The following is a 23,409-nucleotide window of genomic DNA, read 5'->3' on the forward strand; positions in this document are numbered from 1 at the left end:
TGTCAGGATTTGAAGCATTTACAAGAGGACAAAGGAAGACAACTCTGTGTGTGTCTCTCCCACTTCATACTGTAACCTTTCAGTCCTGCAGAGGAGCCCACTGCAGCAGGGGTGTCAGGAACGCAATCATTTTTCTCAGTGCCTGCTGAGATGCTGTTGAGGCCACCAGGTCAACAGACTGACAAATAATGTCTTTGCACAAGTACAAGTCAGTCCCTGACATGGGGAGAGTGGGAGGATGAGGTGGCCAGGCCCTTGCAGAAGCTGCCCCCAGTGCAGTAAGTGACTACTGCAGCTCCAGTGGGGCTCAAGTGCAACTCAGGCCAGGACACAGAGCAACTTAGCAGTACCATCCTTGAAGGCTAATGATAATGACAGGCGAGAACCCTCCCAATGTCAGCAGTGTAGCCTCTTGCAGCAGCTCAGAAAACAGAAGCACAGGCAGGACTGTGGCAGAGAGGCAGAAGTAAAGATAACAGAATCAGGAGACAGGTAGCAGCCCCATGTTTCCAAACCCTGGAGCAAAGCTGCCTTCACACAAGCTTTTTTCTCTGAGAACACCTGCCTACTCTTCTCCACCCCTTCTGTGAATGATGCTGACATTCCCTCCAGCTCCCTCCTCCAAGCTCGCCAAGCCCTTTTTGTATATAATGCCATTATAACATTTATCATACCAAATGATAATTCTTGGTTTGCATACTGACTCCCCAACAAAGTTGCATGTTCTTCTTGAATCAGTTTTAAGATCACCCACAAGAGGAGGTGCCATTTGCATTTGTGCATCAGCCAATCTCATTATTCGTGGCAGTTCTGCTCTGTAGGGTCCCCAGGAACACTGAGTTAGGAAACATGGAACCATTGCTGCTGAGGGAAACACAGGGTGAGGCTCCTGCCAGCCACTAGCCATAATGCTTTTGTCAAACACTCAGTACACAACCCTGTTTTACGTATGCTTCTGTTTAACTTAATGTTGATTCATCACCGAGGAACTCACAACCAACGTTGCTGAAAGGAATGTACCTAACATGCATGCTTGCTCCACAAGGGGACATCACAGCCTTCCTGACCCAGGGGCACCAGACAGCATGCAGTCCAATGCTTTGGGGCATTTTAAACTGCAAAACCACCAACAAAAAGCACAAAAATGTGAAGGGGGAAAAAAAAGAAAAAACTGGCACTAAACAGATCCCAAAAAGGACACCTGTTTACAGTGTGAGTTGGAACAAGGCAGTGTCACCTGGTCAGACCTCAAAAGTAAAATTAGATCATGCCCCTCTGACGACTCACACTTTGCTTCTCTGTGTGCCTGTGAAGGACCACAGAAGTACCGTGGGGAATTACAAACAAATTTTAGCAAGTAGACCTGCAAATAATGAGATCAACCATATCTCTAGCACTAAAGCACCTGGCACATGTGAGCAGGAGGTGGTTTCAGTGTTGCCTGCTGACCTTGTGAGAGCAAGTGAGCAAGTGTGAGCATGCAAGTGAGTGGACGGAAGAGTGACAAGTGGAGAGCACGTGGCAGGTCTGCACGTGGCTGCCCACAGCTCTCATTGGAGGAACTCAGGAAGACTGATCGACTTAAGAGCAGCAGGAAGCTCTGTGACTGAAACAGGCCTCCACCGAGGAGCAGTCAGGGTTCTGCGTGACCAGCAGTCCACTCGAGAAAAGGGGACAACCCTGGAGAGGTGAGGTGAAGGACCAGCAAGGAAACGTGGTCATGGGAGCTCAGGAAGGGGCAGAAGGAGTGGGAGAGCTTCGAGACAGGGACTTGGTGCTTTTATTGTCCTGAACACTGTTTCCAACTGCTTGTGCTCACGTTCCCAACTGAGAGATGCACTGGGCTTCATAGGCACAGTGAGACGCAGGACTAGGAAACCCGAGTCCACATGCTCAGCGCTTTATAAATGAAATGCTGCCGCACACACATGCTGCTCTTCTCAAGTGTATACATGAACTGCTCTGTAAAACACTGATGAATTCACAGGAGTTTTGGCCATAATGTATTTTTTTAATCAAAAGACACAAGTACAATCACTATCAGGTGGGGCTCCCTGACACCCTTAATCAGAAAGGGAGCCTTCTACTCCAAATGGTCAGGTCACTCTGGTCTCCACGTCCACGCTTCCAGCCTCAAACACCTATTCAGAAATTAGGTGCTTGTAAGCCAGGGTCTGCCTGGTCTTCCTTTTATAGAAAAAATAAACAGGTGATTTGGGACCCCACTGACAACACAGTCACACATTCAATATTTATTAAGTGCCAACTGCATGCAAGATACTGTTTGAAGGACTGGCATTCCACGGGAAACAAAAGTGACCACGTCCCCACCTTAACAGGGTCCCTCCCATTTGTGACATGGATGCTCTACTAGGGGCACTGAAGAACTGAGTGCCCATCGGGGTTCCACCGCAAGAAACAGCTGTGGCAAGTGCCACTCTCTCAAGCTCTGCTCATGAGACTTCTCTGGCAGTGGGCTCCGAACACTCAGCAGTGTGGGGCAGGAGGTGTGACAAAACCCAGGGCAGGAGGAGAGGGGCATCAGGATTGTGTGTGAAAACCACGCCCATCTGGAGGAAGGTCCTGCTCCGGGACTCCTGATCTTGAGACCTGGTACCCAGAACACCCTCCTGCTGCCAAACGGGCACAACCTATGAAAACTAAATCCTCTGCAGAGCCTGTGAGCACTCCAGACTTTTGTCCTGTGCCTTTGGCAATTACTGACTCGGACATTTCAAACATGCTTCAGACAATTAGTAAATGCAGCTAAATAGTATATACTTAACTAAAGTTAAATAAATAGATACATTTTTAAAAAGATGATTTCCACTCACTAACTAATGGCCAGGAGCATAGATGCTAAGGACTGCTAAACAGACTACTAAGTGAAAACTAGGCCACTAGAAAGAAAAAAAAAAATTGTCTCAAAATCATATCTGGGAAGGAAATACTGAATTCTGCTCTAATGCATTGTTCATTCTGGCAAAAAAAAAATATTGTTTTATTCACAAAAATGGATGGCCATTCTTATACGTGTGTGTTCGGCATGGTTTGCTAATTCACCTACATTCAAATCATAGTTTGTCACTTGCTATCTGGGTGACCGTAAGGCAATAAGTAAACACTCACTGTCCTCATCTCTAAATAAGGACACTGCATAGACTAAATCAAATAGTATGGTAGAAGGTGCTCTCTAGGTGCTGCCCTCTTTGTCATCCAAGCTGGTACCTGATCCTTTGAAAACTGGCAATGTGCCTCTGCAGCATAAGCGGTGCTCTCGTTCCCCAAATCTGCAGAAAACCAACCATTCTGAGGATGCCTGCTATTGAGTAGATTACTAGCCAAATGATCCTTTGCATTTCCTTCATATGAATTACATTCTTTGGAGACTCTGCATACAGGACATGCCTGAATGTCCACCATCAAAGTCATCTGAGCAGACACACAGCACAACAAATGGCTAAGTCTGGTTGTGCTCGCTGCATGTTATGCTGTCCTGTTCCATAAACGCACAAGCTTATTCTGCCTGTTCAAAAGTTGCTCCCAGTGGCTACTGCAGCATGCCTGATGGAGACACGAAGGCCTCCCATGAACCACCAGGGTTGAGCTACCCGCCCCCGTACACCACTGACCCTCTCCTAAGGCTTTTCACACCCACTGAGGTGTTTTCCAAACTGGCATCTGCAGATCCCGGGGGAGACAAAGGATCTAATCTGGGGGCTACAGGTTTTCTACAGGAATGTTTTCACTTTGTCTTCTCATTTCATGAAAAAGCTATTAACAAATGAGCATTTCAAGGCCGTTCTGCCAACCAGCCAGGAGTGCAGTGTGCTTCAAATTACTCTCAGCGCCAAATCACGATGCGTTCACCCTCAGAGCTGAGAGGTGACAACATAATGGAATGTTATTCGGTCTCCCAATCACTCCAACAGGATGACATGGGGAGAACATCTTCCACAGGGGCCCTGGAGAACAGGTGTAGTGAGCTCAAGGCAGGCTGGGCCAGCTTGAGGGCCACCCCAACGTAAAGCAGTGTCTTAGCCTCAGTGAGATAACAGCAGCCACCTCAGTAAACCTATCAAGCCAGTGTGGCTTTTACTGGTCTTATAATTTAGTGTGGATTTTAATATAGTAAATATGTTTTGAATTGCAGTTGCCAGGGAGGCATAAGGAATTTGTGTTTGTACATATGCAAATAATATAATGAAAGCATTTAAGTCAACATGTGGTTCTAAGGACGTGATATACTTTACATTTTCTTCTTAAAGAGGTCGATATATTCCTTCAGTCTGGGACAGCTGGATCTACAGGGTCTCCCCACACTATGGAAACACCACTCAAGGAGCTTGTAGGCTCATGTATATCTACCCACAGAGACAGCTGCCTCAACGAATGGATTTTTTTAAGTTTATACATATTGGAATTGCAGTCAAAACTCACCACACCTTGGTTATTGATTACATGGATTCACATAAACGGGGCCTGATTGCGTCTCTGGAAATGTAACCACCAAATCCACTAGTAAACGCCTGTTTCACAAGCGTCTCTCTCAGGATGATAGTTGGGTTCCTGCAGGGCCCAGCTTGAGTCCCCGCTCTGCCACCTACAAGTTCTGGGCCTCTGGGCCTCTGAGCAAGTCACGCAAGCTCTCTCACTTTCAGTTTCAATAGTTAAATGGGATAACCCCTGTGGATACATGGGATGCTGTAAGCTGACATCCACATACGAAGTACTGTATCAATGCATGAAATTCAAATACTGCAGGACGGCATGTGCAGGGTCTGCCAGGCTGAGTAGCTGGGTCCCCAAACACCATATGCCAACTGCACAGACATGCACTGTTGGGCCTCCAAGAAACAGAAAGATTATAAAGACAGAGACTCAGACTCCAAAAAACATAATCTACTGGGTAAGACCAACATGAATTAAAATTCTGGGCAGAATGAAGTGACTGCTATAAAAGAGATACAAACCAGAAATCTGCATGTTGTCCTTTTGTATCAATTTTGCAGATTCCATGCTCAACTTACCTATATGATCACAATTTTAGTGATAGTGCTTTGTATTGATGAAAGGGTCAAATATCTATCCTCAAATGCAAGCTTTTTGAAGGAAATTAATTTTTTCATTGCATTTATTTTTAGTGAGGCATTTATCATAGTTAATTGTTCTTGATGTTTTGAAGTACCTTGATAACCCTCAGATAATTTAGATTAACACTCTAAAAGTAACTGAGCCTTACTTAGAGTCCCCTTGATAAGAACAAAAGTGACAGATATAAACTAACACTTTAATCCTGTAGCCAAGTATGCACGTGTGTGTGTATGTGTGTGTGCATGAGCGAGAGGGAGACAGAAAGACAGATAGAGAGAGACAGGTCTAATACCCTGCCCAAACTTCACCCAAGCAGGATATCCTAATCTTTACATTTGAAGGCTTATGTGCCCTAAGTTGTCAGCCCTTCCTTTCCCTAGACTCCTATTCATCCCTCAAGGCCCAGTTTAAATGTTACATCCAATTTGCCCAAGCAGTTATTTAAACACTCTTCTAGGCCCCAAGACATTCCTACATTCCTCTAACATAGTGCATTTTACATTACACTGAATTATTTATAAGTATATTTCTCCTACCAGATTTTTTTTTTTTTAATTAAATTTATTGGGGTGACAATTGTTAGTAAAATTACATAGATTTCAGGTGTACAATTCTGTATTACATCATCTATAAATCCCATTGTGTGTTCATCACCCAGAGTCACTTCTTCCATCACCATATATTCGATTCCCCTTACCCTCACCTCCCCCCCCACCCCCCTTACCCTCTGGCAACCACTAAACTATTGTCCGTGTCTATGAGTTTCTGTTTCTCATTTGTTTGTCTTGTTCTTTTGTTGTTTTTGGTTTATATACCACATATCAGTGAAATCACATGGTTCTCTGCTTTTTCTGTCTGACTTGTTTCGCTCAGCATTACTCTCTCAAGATCCATCCATGTTGTCACAAATGTTCCTATATCATCTTTTCTCACTGCCGAATAGTATTCCATTGTGTATATGTACCACAACTTCTTTATCCATTCATCTATCGAAGGACATTTTGGTTGTTTCCATGTCTTGGCCACCGTAAACAAAGCTGCAATAAACATTGGCGCACATGTGTCTTTATCTCTAAATGTTTTCAGATTTTTTGGATAGATACCCAGGAGAGGGATTGCTGGGTCATATGGCAATTCTATTCGTAATTCTTTGAGGAACCTCCACACTGCCTTCCATAACGGCTGCACCAGTCTGCATTCCCACCAACAGTGTATGAGGGTTCCTTTTTCTCCACAGCCTCTCCAACATTTGTTTCTATTTGTCTTGTTGATGATAGCCATTCTGACTGGGGTGAGGTGATATCTCATTGTGGTTTTGATTTGCATTTCTCTGATGATTAGTGATGTTGAGCATTTTTTCATATGTTTATTTGCCATTTGTATGTCCTCTTTGGAGAAATGTCTCTTCAAGTCCTCTGCCCATTTTTCAATTGGGTTGTTTGTTTTTTTGTTGTTGAGTTGCATGAGTTCCTTGTATATTCTGGATACTAGCCTCTTATCGGAGGCACTGTTTGCAAAAATCTTCTCCCATTCAGTTGGTTGCCTCTTTATTTTGTCAATGGTTTCTTTCGCTGTGCAGAAGCTTTTGAGTTTCATATAGTCCCATTCGTTTATTTTAGCTTTTACTTCCATTGCCTTTGGAGTCAAGTTCATAAAATGCTCTTTGAACCCAAGGTCCATAAGTTTAGTACCTATGTTTCCTTCTATGCAGTTTATTGTGTCAGGTCTTATGCTTAAGTCTTTGATCCATTTTGAATTAACTTTGGTACATGGTGACAAATAGCAGTCCAGTTTCATTCTTTTGCACGTGGCTATCCAATTCTCCCAGCACCATTTATTGAAGAGGCTGTCTTTGCTCCATTGTATGTTTTTAGCTTCTTTGTCAAAAATTATCTGTCCATATTTATGTGGTTTTATTTCTGGGTTCTCAATTCTATTCCATTGGTCTATGTGTCTGTTTTTCTGCCAATACCACGCTGTTTTGATTATTGTGGCCCTGTAGTACAGGCCAAAGTCAGGAAGTGTGATACCTCCATTATAGTTCTTTTTTCTTAAGATTGCTTTGGCTATTCGGGGTCTTTTGTGGTTCCAAACAAATCTGATGATTTTTTGTTCTATTTCTTTAAAATATACCATTGGGATTTTGATGGGGATTGCATTGAATCTGTATATTGCTTTGGGTAATATGGCCATTTTAACTATGTTGATTCTTCCTATCCATGAGCACGGAATGTCTTTCCATTTCTTCGTGTCTTCTTCAATTTCTTTCAAAAATGTCTTATAGTTTTCAGCATATAGGTCTTTCACATCCTTGGTTAAGTTTATTCCTAGGTATTTTATTCTTTTTGCTGCAATTGCAAAAGGAATTGTTTTTTGTATTTCTTTTTCTGAGATTTCATTGTTAGTATATAGGAAGGCAATGGACTTTTGTGTGTTGATTTTGTAGCCAGCAACTTTACTGTATTCGTTGATTGTTTCTAATAGCTTTTTGGTGGAGTCTTTAGGGTTTTCTATATATAGCAGCATGTCATCTGCAAAGAGTGATAATTTAACTTCTTCATTCCCAATTTGGATGCCTTTTATTTCTTTCTCTTGCCTGATTGCTCTGGCAAGGACTTCCAACACTATGTTGAAAAGCAGAGGTGATAGGGGACAGCCCTGTCGTGTTCCTGAACGTAGAGCAAAGGGCTTCAGTTTTTCTCCATTAATTATGAGATTAGCAGAGGGCTTGTCATATATGGCCTTTATTATGTTAAGGTATTTTCCTTCTATACCCATTTTATTAAGTGTTTTAATCATAAATGGATGTTGTATCTTGTCAAATGCTTTTTCTGCATCAATTGATAGAATCATATGATTTTTGTCCTTTATTTTGTTTATGTGATGTATCACATTGATGGATTTGCGTATGTTGAACCATCCTTGTGCCCCGGGGATGAACCCCACTTGGTCGTGATGAATAATCTTTTTAATGCATTGTTGTATTCGATTTGCTAGAATTTTATTTAGGATTTTTGCATCGGTATTCATCAGAGATATTGGTCTGTAGTTGTCTTTTTTTGTGCTGTCCTTACCAGGTTTTGGTATCAGGGTAATGTTGGCCTCATAAAATGAGTTAGGGAGTACTGTCTCTTCTTCAATTTTTTGGAAGAGTTTGTGCAGAATTGGTATTAGATCCTCTTTGAAGGTTTGGTAGAATTCACTAGTGAAGCCATCTGGTCCCGGACTTTTGCTTTTGGGAAGGTTTTGGATGACTGATTCAATTTCGTTACTGGTGATTGGTCTGTTTAGATTTTCCAGTTCTTCATGGTTCAGCCTTGGAAGGCTATATGTTTCTAAGAACTTGTCCATTTCTTCTAGGTTGTTGAATTTGGTGGCATATAATCCTTCATAGTATTCTTGGATGATCCTTTGTATTTCTGTGGTGTCCGTGATAACTTCCCCTTTTACGTTTCTGATTTTGTTAATCAGTGTCTTCTCTCTTTTTATCTTAGTAAGTCTAGCCAAGGGTTTGTCAATTTTGTTAATCTTTTCAAAGAACCAGCTCTTTGTCACATTAATTTTTTCTATTGTCTTTTTGTTCTCTATTTCATTTAGTTCTGCTCTAATTTTTATTATTTCCTTTCTTCTGCTGACCTTGGGTTTTACTTGTTCTTCTTTTTCTAGTTCTTTAAGGTGTAACATGAGGTTATTTATTTGAGAGTTTTCTTGTTTCTTGAGATAGGCCTGTAATGAGATAAATTTCCCTCTTAAAACTGCTTTCGCTGCATCCCAAAAATTTTGGTAGGATGTATTGTCATTGTCATTTGTTTCTATGTATCTTTTGATCTCTTCTCTAATTTCTTCTTTGACCCAGTCCTTCTTTAAAAGTATGTTGTTTAATCTCCATGTATTTGTGTTTTTTCCTGCTTTCTTTTTACAGTTGATATCCAATTTCAAAGCCTTGTGATCAGAGAATATGCATGGTATGATTTCAATCTTCTTAAATTTGTTGAGACTGATTTTATGTCCCAATATATGGTCTATCCTTGAGAATGTTCCGTGTACACTAGAAAAGAATGTATAGTCTGATGTTTTAGGATGAAGTGCTCTATAAATGTCAATTATGTCCATTTCATCTAATGTGTCATTTAGGGCTACTATTTCGTTATTTATTTTCTGTTTGGATGATCTATCCATAGCTGTCAATGATGTATTTAAGTCCCCTAGTATAATTGTGTTTTGGTCAGTTTCTCCCTTTAGTTCTGTTAGTAGTTGCTTGGTGTATTTCGGTGCTCCCTGATTGGGGGCATAAATATTGATGACTGTTATGTCTTCTTGTTGTAGAGTCCCCTTCACCATTATGAAATGTCCATCTTTATCTCTTGTTATCTTTTTCACCTTGAAGTCTGTTTCATCTGATATCATTATGGCTACACCTGATTTTCTCTGGGTACCATTTGCTTGGAGTGTCAATTTCCACCCTTTCACTTTGAGTCTATGCTTGTCCTTGTAGCTGAGATGTGTCTCTTGGAGACAGCATATGGTTGGGTTTAGTTTTTGATCCAATCTGCTACTCTGTGTCTTTTTATTGGTGAGTTCAGTCCATTTACATTTAGGGTGATTATTGATATGTGAGGATTTCCTGTCATTCTATCTTTAGTTTTCTGGTAAGGCTGTGTCTCCATTGTTTCTTTGCCTTTTTGTTGTTGTCTATTATTTCTGTGTGGTGGTATTCTATGATGTTTCCCTCTGTTTCTTCTTTTATTTCAGTATATATTTCAATTCTGGATTTATTTTGAGTGGTTACCCTTAAGTTTATGTAAAAGAAAGTTTGATATTTAGAGTATTCCATTTTCTTCAGCACGCTTACTTTCTCCATTCCCATATTCCAGTTCAGGCCTTTACTCTCCCCCTTTTTGAGTTTTGGTTGCCACAAATTGTCCCTGTTGATGGTGGTCGAATAGCCTCCTTTAGTATTTCTTGTAGTGCAGGTCGTGTATTAGAAAATTCCCTCAGCTTCTGTATGTCTGGAAAGGTCTTTATTCCTCCTTCATATCTAAAGGATATCTTTGCTGGATATATTATTCTTGGCTCATGATTTCTCTCTTTCAATAGTTTGAATATTTGGTTCTACTCCCTCCTGGCTTGTAGAGTTTCTGCTGAAAAATCTAATGATAATCTAATGGGCTTTCCTTTGTATGTTACCGTCTTCTTTTCCCTGGCTGCCTTGAGGATTCTTTCTTTGTCGTTGTTTTTAGACAGCTTCAGTACAATGTGCCTTGGAGAAGGCCTGTTGGGATTGAGGTAACTAGGTGTTCTATTTGCTTCTTGGATTCGAGGGTCCAGTTCTGTCCACAAATTTGGGAAGTTCTCATCGACAATTTGTTTGAATATATTCTCTGTTCCCTTCTGTCTTTCTTCTCCTTCTGGTATGCCCATTATTCTTATATTGCTCTTTCTGATGGAGTCAGAAAGTTCTTGTAGAGTTATTTCATTTCTTTTAAGTCTCAAGTCTCTTTCTTCTTCTATCTGTGTCATTTCCAGGTTTCTATCTTCGATGTCACTGATTCTTTCCTCCATCTGGTCAACTCTACTACCTGAGCTGGTTATTTCATTCTTAATTTCTTCTATTGAGTTCTTAATCTCCAGAAATTCTATTTGCTTCTTTTTTAAGATTTCAATCTCTTTCGTAAAATGCTCATACTGTTCTTTGATTGAGTTTCTGAGTTCATTTAACTGCCTATCTGTGTTTTCTTGTATCTCGTTGAGTTTTTTCAGAACTGCAATCTTGAATTCTCTGTCATTTAAGTCACATATTTCTGTATCTTTAAGTCCCTTCTCTGGAGATTTTTCACTTTCTTTCTGAGCTATCTTGTTGCCTTGGTTATTCATGGCGATTACTGGTTTACTATTTCTCTTCCTAGACATCTACAGGAGTGACTTCTGCAACAGGTTGATAGGAAGCGGTCTTTCTTTTGTTTGCCAGTACTTGTTGGTAGAATGTTTTATTATTTCTCCAACTGCAACTTATTTTTCTTCTCCCACACGGTAGTGCTATTTTCTCTGCACTATTCCAACTTCTCACACAATGGGGGGATTCCCTGGGAGACGGGCTTCTCCTCTATTTATAGTTCGTCTAGGTCACAGGGCGCAGTGTCCCGGGGGGGTATGCGGAGAGCTTTTGATGTTCCAAAGCTCTTCCAGCTCCTGATTCAGAGCCCGTATGTTTCAGCAGTTCTGTTTACTCCTGCAGGGATCCGCCCAGATAGGTGGGGTCAGGGGCGGGGTGAGTTGTGAGAGGTGGCCCAGAGCAATGGCGGCGACCACCACCACAGCCGGTCCTGCTTCCACAGGTCTCTCCCCTTTGCCGGAACTAGTTGGGCTGTGAATTTGTGTCTGCGGTACACAGTTCTCAAAATAGCAAATTTTCTGTTGTTTTGATCTGACACTACTACTGTTTCGCTTCTAGCACCGGGCAGGTGGGGGCGGGGCGAGCTCTGGGAGGGGAGGGAGGGGGCGGCTAGTCTCAGTGCCTAAGGCTCCGTTCTCTGCTCGGCAGTGCGGCTTAAACTACCGTTTTCAGCCTTTTTCCCTCAGTCTTTTCTCCGAGGTCTCTGCCGTGAGCGTTGGGTTCAGCCGTGTTATATGCTGTCCCCTCAGCCCCGTGGGCCACAAGCGGAGCCCTAGCAGTCCGAGTTCTTCCCTCTCCCGCAGCTGCGGTAATTCCGGGAAGCAGCGAGCTCGGCGCACTGAGCGAGGTCTGCGTTCTGCGCCCGCGCGGCTCCGTCTCCGCGCACTTCTCCCTTTCCTCCTCCCTCCACTCGCGCGAATCTCCCACCTGTAGGTGATTTCAGTCGTCTCCTACCAGATTTTGAGGTATTTGTTGCATTGTTTTGTACTTAGCGCAGTACTAGGCACAAAGTAGGTATAAATGTTTGTAAATGAATGAGTGAATGAATGAATTAGCACATGATACAATAATTAAACTCCACCCCAGAGCTAGAATTACTCAGGTTTTCATTAAATCACATCATGATACACATTAGCAATATAGTTTTTCCTACTTTCACTTTCTAATAGGACATCAGAATCCTATACATATATTTTTCGGAAGAAATATTACTTCATTCACAACCAACCTTTTAGCTCTATTCCCAAGATAAACCTGGAGACAAAAAAAAAAAAAAACTACATAGATGAAAAAAGAAATAATCCCCATTTCCAAAATACACTTTAAATTAATTTTTGCTACAGTTACACATTCATTTACTTTATACAAGCAACTGCTATTTATACAGATCTCCTATATACCTTCTTTCTTAATAAGATAAGTCTTTTCAAGGTTTCCTCAATGTTGAGAAGCACACCTTCTCCACTTTAGTTTCCTGAGTTTCACACAACTTCACAGGTAAAAATTATTTAAGCTACAATTCTGAGTTTACTAATAGATTTAGAATTAGCACCTGTTTCTTTCCTTTCCTTCTCTGAGTCTCATCATAATGAAATGTGATATTTGGTTACTTCCCATTCCCAGGTGTAGTCACCACAGGCCCAGTGGGAACATGGTCCCTGGACACAGAGGAGCATGGACATCACACTCACTCTTCCCCTCTCTTGCATTAGGTACAGACCAGAGGGAAAGCCCAGGGAGCTCTCCTCCCAGCTATACATGCAGGAGCCAAATAGCTCACCGCACCATTTTGTGTGCACAGCAGCACCACAGACCAGGCACACACCACTCAAGAGTGAAGCTGGAAAATCCAAACCCTAAACTTTGGAGATACAGAATCGGAAGAGACATGGCAGACAGCTAAGTCAAGCTCATCATGTCACAGACGAAGAGAACAAAGGCCAGCATCTCTCTGGAGGCTGAGAAAGAGCAAGACCCAGGTCTCCAGACACCTGTGGCTGGGTTCTCACCACTGTACTATTTTTCTTTCCAGGCTCAGCTGGGTCTCCCTCGGGCTGGACACATCAGGGATAACACATCACTGTCCAATTCAGCCTGGGAACAGAAGACAGAGATTCTGCCTTCCAGCAGACTCCTAAGTATACACTGACCATACAAGCAAAGATACAGCAAGGTCCAAACCTGTATGTTTAATGAAGCACAGAAAGAAATCACAGTGTTTAATTCATTTCAATCCAAAGAGCATCAATGGAGCACCATCCACACACAAGGGTCATTGCTGTGTGTCAGGCATCATTAAAAAGAAGCAACTGGCACTCTGAGCTCCAGTGCTAGGGCAAAGGCTAGAAAAGTGCCAGGGACATAGGGGAGGAACTGAGTTGTCTGGCTTCAGAGCAAGGGCAAGAGGGGCTGCTTTCTCCCAGACAGATTGTTGCTTTGTTGAGCCCTTCCCCTTCCCAGTGTGCAGACACAGGCACCACAATAGCTCAGTCTCCATCAATCTGGCTAACACCGTTCACCCCACCCTGGTGATGTCCTGTGACCCCACCCCACCCAACTTGCATGGTGACCCAAGCTGCTTCCAGTGACTTTTCCATACAAATGGCTGTCTTGGCTTATGCTGCAGCTTTCCTAAAACCTCTCAAAGGTTCACAAACCCAAAGCAGCATCTGGCCTCAGTGTGTCCTGTACCTCAGCTAAGCAGCCCTAAGCCCAGTACTCACCACAGCTGGTCTCGGTATGTGGCTTGGCTTCTTGAGGCACCCCCAAGCCCAGCATGGGTGACAGCCATATTTGGATTGCTTTGAAGCTCATGCCTGGTGGCCCTGGGCAGGACACAGGTTGTGGCTGAACTTGGCCTGTGGTGGGGCCCCTCCCAGTGGCCCTGGGAACTGGCACACCAAGAGGCCAGCTTCAGACTCAGCCAGAGCATCACCCAGCAGCCTCCAAGAATGACACACCAAAAAGGCAGACTGGGCAGGCACCAGAGCCCTGCTAAAGTGAATCCTGCTCTGTAGGGACAGCCCTTGAACAACAGCTTCTCCACTATAGTCATAGCCAGTCCTCACAACCAATCAGCCTGCGGGTCAATCCCTCCCTTGTCATGCCAACAGCAAACAAGGCTCAACTACAACAGAAGAGCACACACAAGGGACACACCTGGAGCACCGAGCTCAGGTGACCAGGGAGACTGGTCATGGCCCCACAGAACACCTACTATATGAGGCACCACTCTACTAAGACTGGGAGACATAGCAGCTCTACCTAAAACATGGAAACAAACCCACAGCAGGGCAGCCAAAATGAGGAGACAAAGAAACATGTCCCAAATGAATGATCAGAACAAAGCTCCAGAAAAAGAACTAAACAAAATCGAGCAATCTACCAGAAGCAGAGTTCAAAACACTGGTTATGAAGATGTGCAATGATCTCAGGGAGAACTTCAACAAAGAGATACAAAACATAAAATAAACGGAGATAGAAAACATAACCAAAATGAATACATTAGAGGGAATCACCAGTAGATTAGAGGAAGCAGAGGATCGAATCAGCAATTTATAAGATAAGGTAGCAGAAAACACCCAATCAGAACAGCAAAAAAGAAAAGAGAATCCAAAAATATGAGGAGAGGGCCTCTGAGACAACATCAATTCACATCATAGGTGTACCAGAAGGAGAAGAGAAAGAGAAAAGAATTGAAAACCTATTTGAAGACATAATGACTGAAAACTTCCCTAACCTGGTGAAGGAAATAGACATACAAGCCCAGAAAGTGCAGAGAGTCCCAAACAAGATGAAAACCAAAGAAGTCCACACCAAACACATCATAAGTAAAATGCCAAAGTTTAAAGACAGAGGGAATCTTAAAAGCAGCAAGAGAAAAGCAGTTAGTTACCTACAAGGGAGCTCCCATAAGACTGTCAGCTGATTTCTCAACAGAAACTTTGCAGACCAGAAGGGATATTCAAAGTGATGAAAAGCAAGGACCTACAACCAAGATTACCCAGCAAAGCTATCATTTAGAATCAAAGGACAGATAATTTTCCAAACAAGAAAAAGCTAAAGGAGTTAATAACCACCAAACCAATGTTACAAGTAATCTTAGAGGGACTTCTATAAGATGGGGGATGAGGGTGGGAAGATCAAAAATATAAATGGAATTGTAACAGCTATATACAATGTCAGAGGGGTAGTAGATTAGGGGAGAGGGTTTATCACCTTGTGAGGGTTGTAAATGTCTAACTATTACATTGTTTTGTACACCTGATACTAGTAACAAAAAATCCAACTTGAGTTAGCAAAAAAAAATAATAATATATATATATATATATATATATATATATATATATATATATATATATATATATATATATAATGGCAACAACTACATGTCAGCAATTACTTTAAATGGATTAAACCCTCCAATCAAAAGACATAAGGGAGCTGAATGGATAAGAAAACAAGACCCTTACATATGCTGCCTACAGGAGACTCACTTCAGATCAAAAGATACACACAGACTAAAAGTAAAAGGACGGTAAAAGATGTTTCATGAAAATGGAAATGAAAAAAAAAAAAAAATGCTAGGGTAGCAATACTTATACCAGACAAAATGGACTTTAGTGTATAGCAAGAGACGTAGAAGGACCCAGTAATCCTACTTCAGGGTGTTTATCTGAAGAAACCCAAAACACTACTTTGAGGGGACATGTGCATCCATATGTTCATTGCAGCATTGTTTACAGTGGCCAAGATGTGGAGGCAGCCTGGGTGTCTGTCGATGAATGAATGGATAAAGAAGAGGTGGTACATATATACAATGGAATATTGCTCAGCCAGGGAAGAGAATGAGTTCTTGCCATCTGCAGCAGCATGGATGAGCCTAAACGGTATTGTGCTGAGTGAAGTGTCAGACAGATAAAGACAGATGCAATGTGATTTCATTTATATGTGGGATCTAAACAACAAAATAAACAAACAAAACCGAAACAAACTCACAGATAAAGAGAACATTTTGATGGTTGCCAGATGGGAGGGGGTTGAGGAGGCAGGTGAAAAGGGGAAAGGATTAAGTAAAAATTGGTTGTTACACAGTAGTCATAGTATGTAGGGTATAGCATAAGGAATATAGTGAATAATATTGTAATAATTATCATGTCAGATGGGTACTAGATTTATTGAGGTGATCGATGGGAGGGCAGTTGGAGGACAGGGCAAAAAAGGTAAAGGCCTTAAGTATAAATTGGTAGTTACAAAACAGTCATGGGGATGTAAAGTACAGCATAGGGATTATAGTCAACAATATGGTAATAACTATGTACAGTGCCAGGAGGGTACTAGATTAGTCAGGGGGGGATCACTTCTCAAATTATACAAATGTGTGACTAACCACTATGCTGTACACCTGAAATTAATATAGAATAATGCTGACTATCAACTCTAACTGAAAAATTTGAAAAGGGGTAAAGGTGAAGGGGAATAAGAGGTCCAATTTCCAGGTATAAAACAAATAAGTCACAGGATGTAATGTACAACATGGGGAATGTAGTCAATAATATTGTGATAGCATGGTACGGTGTCAGGGGGTTGCTGGACTTATCATGGTGATGACTTCTTTAGGTATATAAATGTTGAATAACTATGGTGTACACCTGAACCTAATATAATATTGTATGTTACCTATATTTTAATAAATATCTTTTTTTTTAAAAGAAACACATGGTCCATGCCCTTTTGATACATTAGGGAATACAGAAATACAACTAACTACACTATAAACTGTACTGTTGCTTGTGTGATCAGGGAAATACAGACAAAGTATGACAGGGGCCCAGAGGAAAGCACCAGAGAGGCTAACCAGAAAAACCGGGGTTCAATTTAGAGGTGTGGTGAGGGCTTTGCAGAAGAGGCAATATCTTTATTGAATCTTAAAGAAAGAATGCTGCTTCCTCCCACAGAAAAGGCAGGAAAAAAGCATGCCACACAGAGGGGCTAACTTGACCACGTACCAACGAGACAGAACAGCAGCGAGACGGCTCAAATTACACGGGAAGAAAGGACAAGAGACAGACTGGCAGTGCTCTGTGACAGTACTGAGGGCTGCGGTAAGCATGGGGACACTGACCTTCAAAGGCAAGTGCGGGAGGGGTCTGAGCTGAGGGTTGGAAGGTACTTCTCCCGTGAGTGTGGAGGGTGGACTGGAGATGGGAGAATCAGGGTCACGCAGAGATGCCACATCGGACATTTTTCCACAAAGGAAATCAGAGTATGGAAAAGCAGTGTTCCTTATTCCTCGTTACACTCCTCCAAGCAGTGTCCAAGCATGAGGACACAGTTGGGAAGGTATGCACTTCTCAAGCACAAAAGGAAAAAGAGCTGTTTCTGCCTTTTCTCAGCTTGTCCCCTTTGCCTAGCCAGCATTCAGTGATTGGGACTGTCAGCTAGCTGTGCAACCATGTGGCCATGTGACAGTGTGACCACGTGACTGTGTCACTGTGTGGCCATGGAGTGAAAAGTCCACTCCTAGCCCCACTCTCAAGAAGGCAGTTGGGAGTCACAGAAAACCTGCCACGATGTGGTTCTCCAACTTCCTGCCCCTTGTCACCTTTTCAGGCAGTGCTCTCACTGATATTCACTGAGGGCCCGAGCCCTCACTCTGTCCCCAGCCTGTGCTACAGTCGAGGCCACACAGGCCAGAGGCAGCTGGATGAGAGGTGAGACAGGTAAAGAGGCCACTGAAAGAATCCAGAGGCACAGACAAGACTGACCTGGGACAACCAACAGGAGGCCCCTGTGCTGAACACAAAGTCGCATCTGCTCCTGGTCACCCAGCAGACCCCAGGGCTGTTGTGTGGCCATTTCATCTGAAAGACGGGTCGTCTCTCTACAGGGACAGGTATTCCAGAGGGGAGTGTAAGTGGGTCCGCGGAATGGGGAGCAGACAGTACAGCCTCTGTGTTTACTCAGTCATGGCACCCTTTACAAATGTTTACCTTATTATGTGTTTTATAAAATAAAATAACACATATGAACTATATTTTACATTTACAATTTTTAAATAATTTAATATGCAATGCTGAAATCCAAACTCAAAAACATTTTTTTGGTGGTGGTATATGAGCAAGAGTTTGGAGACCATTGTGATAAAACAGTCCCTTCCACCCACCGAAGGTCAGACTGTGTCCTACACACAAAAACATTTTATTGAGTTCAGCTGTGACCGACTTAAATCCACATCACATACCTAAAAGTGAAAAAAAAAATTTGAGGGGATAACAAAAGGAGAACATCACTTTGTGTTTAAAACTTGAAGAGCTTCCTTACATTTTGTGCAATTGCAGTTAAAGTGTTGACAAAAATAATTTAGGAAATAAATAACTTTATCAAACCAAGAACTGTGTTTAAACAGCTAAACTCAATCCTAGGCTTAAAAACATATTTTTAAATACTATATTCTCTCAAGGAAGCACTTTCTTAAAAAGGCTTAACTATCTAACAAAATCAACCCATTTACATTCGTTTTACCAAGGCAGAAAACCATCCTTGTGTCACGTATCATTAAAAATGGTGTGTGCTATATTTAAATTACATAGGCCACAATTTACTGTTACCTGGAGTTTTTGAGTAAAAGTTTGATACTACCTCCAACCCTTGTATGTATATACACACACGCACACGCACGCACACACGCGCACACAAACACACACTGGTATAGAAATAGGAAAGGAAGATACCTAGGTATCTAGGAAATATTTCTCCTGCTCCTATGTGAACATGCTCTTCATTTTTCTGGACAGATGACTCCAGAACTTCTCTCACTCTGAGCTTCTTTTAATTTTCAACTTTTTGTAGATTCTAATCAAAGTTCTCATATTGCAGAGAATGTGGATTAAATTCCCATGTGACCACAAATGGGAAAGAAAAACTAAAGGTTGTTTTCACTACAAGTTTTGTGCTGAAAACTCAAGTTAGTATAGAGTAACTAGTCATCTACTATTCATACTCAGATGCTTAGCAAAAATGTATTGAGTGCCTACTGTGCACCATGAGCTGTGTTTTAGAAACTGTGCTGGCAGGAGTCTGCAGACACAAAGACTTAAAGTCCGTCCCCTCCTGGTAACGCAGAAGCAAGGGCTTCCTGCCTGTCCCTGAGCAGCTAGAATGTGCCTGGCACCGGGTTGGCACCATGAACACGTCACTGCCTACCCCACACCCCAAGCAGCTTGCAACCAGTGGAGATGGGAAGTGAGACAAGGAAAAAACGAAACTCGTAATACTCACAAATAATTACAATACTTTTATATTCTTATTCACATATAAGAATATCTAACAATAATTTCCATCTCCCTTCTCTCTCTACATAATGAAAATCGTATATAGCTCAGAGAAAGGGTTTCTGCTCCCTGCATGGTCTATTTCTAGTTTTAATTACAATGCCTAACAAAGCTTGGGAGAAGATAATTTCAACTCATTTCAAAAATAACTACCATTTAAAACAAGACGATGGGATTTTTCACACTTGTGAATTTTTTATGTTCTTGATAATGAAAATGGTTTGGCATATGAATAAAGCCTTTTTTTAGAAACTTTGGTCTAGTGAAGATCCGGGACTAATATCTACGAATAAAAATGAAAGAATTTGCTTCAAAACCTGAAAAGTCACACTCGCCTTCCAAACAGGCTGGGCTTCAGCTCCAGATATTTATAACCTGGAGAAAAAGCAGTTGGGCCCCAACGGGAGACACGGGTGTGGCGACTCACAGTACTTACCGATCCATACAGCTCCCCCTTCTCATTCATCCCCAGATAGAGTCCACTGTCCACGCCTCGGATGCTGACCAGGCCCACGGCTATACTGATAAATTCCAGAATGCCTAGGAGACAAAGGGCAGAGGCACAGGACGATCAGAGCACAGAGATGGCCTTGGAGTCTCAGCGTCACCAGACCTTCCCGGGAGGACACTGAGCCCAGCTCCCAACTTAGACAATCTCACACTCATTGAGGAAGTGTCATTTCTTAAAACCACTGCCCAAAAGAATTGATTTTTTTATAATAATGGTACAAAATACTTATCAACATGACACATAAACATTTTAAAAATAAGAAAGCTAGTATTTACATAGATATGCTGACAAGTGACATGACAGATAAACTAGTGCACATATTCTAATTAACCTAAGACAGTATAATTTAAAAGAAAAACTTCCAATTGTACTTCCAGTTTAGAAATGTGAAATTAAGTACTTGCGTATGGGTATAGGTCAGAAAAAATTCTAATCAGAGAATGACCTTATATCCTTCAAAATACAAATATGAGGTGCTAATGAAATACTTTGTTGGTTTATACAGAAAGTTATCCAGCTCTCTACTGTGTAACATTATTGAGCTCCATCTAGAAAACTAAAGTAGCCTGTACACATCCCAAATGTTTTTGCTTAAGCAAAGTATTGATTTTTGCTGTTTTTATCTAAACCTCACACAGACAATTAAGCAATTACAATAACACAAAGTTCTGGTTCCAAACAGCTCTTGAGTTAAAATAGTCACAGAATACTTTATCCCAAAAACAAGTCAACAAAATGATCTTTTATTTCCTCCTTTCTGCTTGCTTACCTCACTAAGAATAACAATACCTACGCTGGGCATAAATCTAGAATTTTATGGCCATACAACAGCAGCTTCAATTTCTCTATATTGTCGTTCTAACATGATTGCCCAGCAGGATATTTGGGACAATGCTAATCTTACTTGCAATGAGCCATTTTCTCAATTTTGTTATAAATTGCCAGGCTTTATGTAGACCTTGAGTTAATGCATACCAAATAATGAGTTCTTGTTTTTTTTAAAAATTTTCAAATATTGAAAAATTTACTTACATTTTAGTTTAGAAGAAAACTAAAGATAACATGAGGCTATAGTCAGTCTCATGTGACTAATCAAGAAGCACTTACGTGGATTTTTAAAGAATTAATTTTGCAACTCTCACAAAATAGACTAAAAAGAAGACACGACAAACACATGGTGATAGAAAAAGACTAGACTCTGGGTGGTGAGCACATGATGCGATATACAGATGATGTATTTTAGAATTGTACTCCTGAAACTTACATAATGTTATTAACCAAAGTTACGCCAATAAATTTAATTTAAAAATTAAAAAAGACATGAACTACATAAATATAATAAAGCAAAAGTTTCCAAGGTGATGTAAAAAAGAAAAGATATTTCTTCTAAAGGATATTTCTTCCTAATTGTTTTGTAAGCACAAAATACAACAAATACCTGTGTTTACAGTTCACAGAGTATCTATCTGGACCTGCAACACTATTTATTTTTATAGAATGTGAAATGTTGTTTGGAAAAATATAAAGAAAACCTACAAATTACGTTTTAGATCTGATAACCTATAACGGAAGATACATCAAAAATAACCAAGTTTATCACTAGCCTTTCCTACTCACAAAGCTAATGGAAAGATAAATAAGGCAATATTTCCATGAGACTCATTTCACCCTGATTGATGTAATCAGTTTATTTCATTGTACTACTTCTTACTCCTAGGGTTGAAAATAATTAATATTGTACAATTAATTACCATTAGGAGTCACATACATGTGAATCTCTTCTTAGCTACCTGAAAGCACACCACAATCAATATAGGTCAGCGTTATCCCAAAATTTGTGTCAGGAATTCATTAATGTCCAATAGTCACAAAATGAAAGACAGGAAGCATTCAGCCCCCTTCGAGATCTGAGCAATAGGTAAACCATGTCAACAGGGAAAGGCTTAATCACAAAGACTAAAAGATACTCGAATCTTCTGAGAGGATATTGGATGACCCTTCTGTCTTCCATAGACATGAGGCAGCTCTGAGAACTAATAATGTATGTCAGCTAGTGACCATCGGGCCCAACAAGGAATGGTGTCTGTGACCTCACAGACCCATGTGACCACTGGTCACTGAGCATCAAGAACAATGGCAGTCTAGTAGCAGACATGCTTGGGCATTTAACTGAGCCCAGAGGGGCCTCCTCTCGTGCAATCATCAGGCATTAAAATATTTTAATCTCGTTTACAAATGGGAACACAGAGATTTAGGGATGTTAAACAGCTTCCCCCAAGCAGACTCCAAAGCCTATCTCATCTATTACACATATCTTACCATCGGTATTACTATTTGTCATGTATCCAGGATTTCTGTGCCATTTTGATATCATTATTACATGACTATAGATGAGAAGATGTTGCCTAGATGGGACCCACAGACCCCGTGGGCAGGACTAGGAGCAGCAGAGAGAAGGAAGAATAGGTAAGCAGTGGGACTGCCTGTGTCCTCGTGCAGGGCTTGGAAAGGCAGACACCTCATGTGTCTGTGGACTATTTACTCGAATTGTTTATGTGCACATAGCACACAGCTTCTTCTGCCAAAGGACTTAAGTTCCAAAATTATTATTATATACTTTGGAAATCAAAGTATTTAAAATATATAACTTGTTTCTTTTTCTGACATCAAGATAGCTAATTCACTGCATGGACTTTTCAGTCAAAAAACGATTATAGACTGACTATTCTAAGGCAAGCACCATGGCATGTGTTGTATATATAAAGATGAATAAGGTATAGCCTATGCCCTGTACCGTCAAAGCCTCCCCATCCGGTGGGAGGAAGGATGAATAAACAGATAAATATGATAATGTGATGAATGCAGTGAGAGGGACCTGTTTAGGGGACTGTCAGTGTCCCAAGATGGGTTTGGGAAGGGGAGTCAGAGGGGGCTTCCTGAAAGAAACAGGACATGAGACAAGCCCCCGAGGGGCTCACCAAGTGAGAAGGAATTACCTATCTAGTGACCCCAGGTGAAAAGATTTCATCACCTCAAACACCATCCATATATCTACAGCTCCTTGAAGAGAGAGTCCTCAAAAGAACGGCCCAGCTTTTCATGAGGTCACCTCAGTGATCTGAGGGCAAACGGAACACCCAAATGTCTGAGTTACAGCCATTCCTTCAGGTCAGAAAGACCTGACAACAAGATCTACACACACAGACACACACACACACACACACACACACACACACACACACGCCCCTGCCCAGTCTGAAATCCTTACCATTCCTGGTGCCATCTTGTCCCCAGTGAACTCTGTAACCTCAAGCAGGTCAACTAACTGGGCCTGAGCCAGAGCCAAAAACGTGCTTCCAACTGTACTCATTCAACCCACTCCCCATCATATGTTTATACAAGTGCAATACAGAGGGGTGCCAGCTCAATAACAGCCCATGAGAAGGCTTCCTGTGTGGAAACATTTAAATATTTAATGACCAACAGGAAGGAAGGGGACAAAGGAAAGAGGAAGGGAAAGAAGAAAGAAAAGCAGGGAGAAGGGAATGGTGGGATTGTGCCTAAAGTTAAAACTGTGG

At 41.5% G+C, this 23,409-nt stretch overlaps 1 protein-coding gene across 4 annotated transcripts in view; it reads right to left on the minus strand.

Annotated features, from left to right (window-relative positions):
* The window catches only part of FGF9 (fibroblast growth factor 9), a 107,557-nt gene that overhangs the window by 77,692 nt on the left and 6,456 nt on the right, over positions 1-23,409 (minus strand). For all 4 annotated transcript variants that reach the window (XM_074330149.2, XM_074330151.2, XM_074330150.2 and 1 more), the window contains exon 2: positions 19,757-19,860. In XM_074330149.2, coding sequence (XP_074186250.1) covers positions 19,757-19,860 — 104 coding nt within the window. The remainder of the gene's footprint in view (positions 1-19,756; positions 19,861-23,409) is intronic.

Source organism: Rhinolophus sinicus, chromosome 16 (genome assembly GCF_057876585.1).
Source record: "Rhinolophus sinicus isolate RSI-liver-muscle chromosome 16, RSI-T2T, whole genome shotgun sequence".
NCBI classification, from domain to species: domain Eukaryota; kingdom Metazoa; phylum Chordata; class Mammalia; order Chiroptera; family Rhinolophidae; genus Rhinolophus; species Rhinolophus sinicus.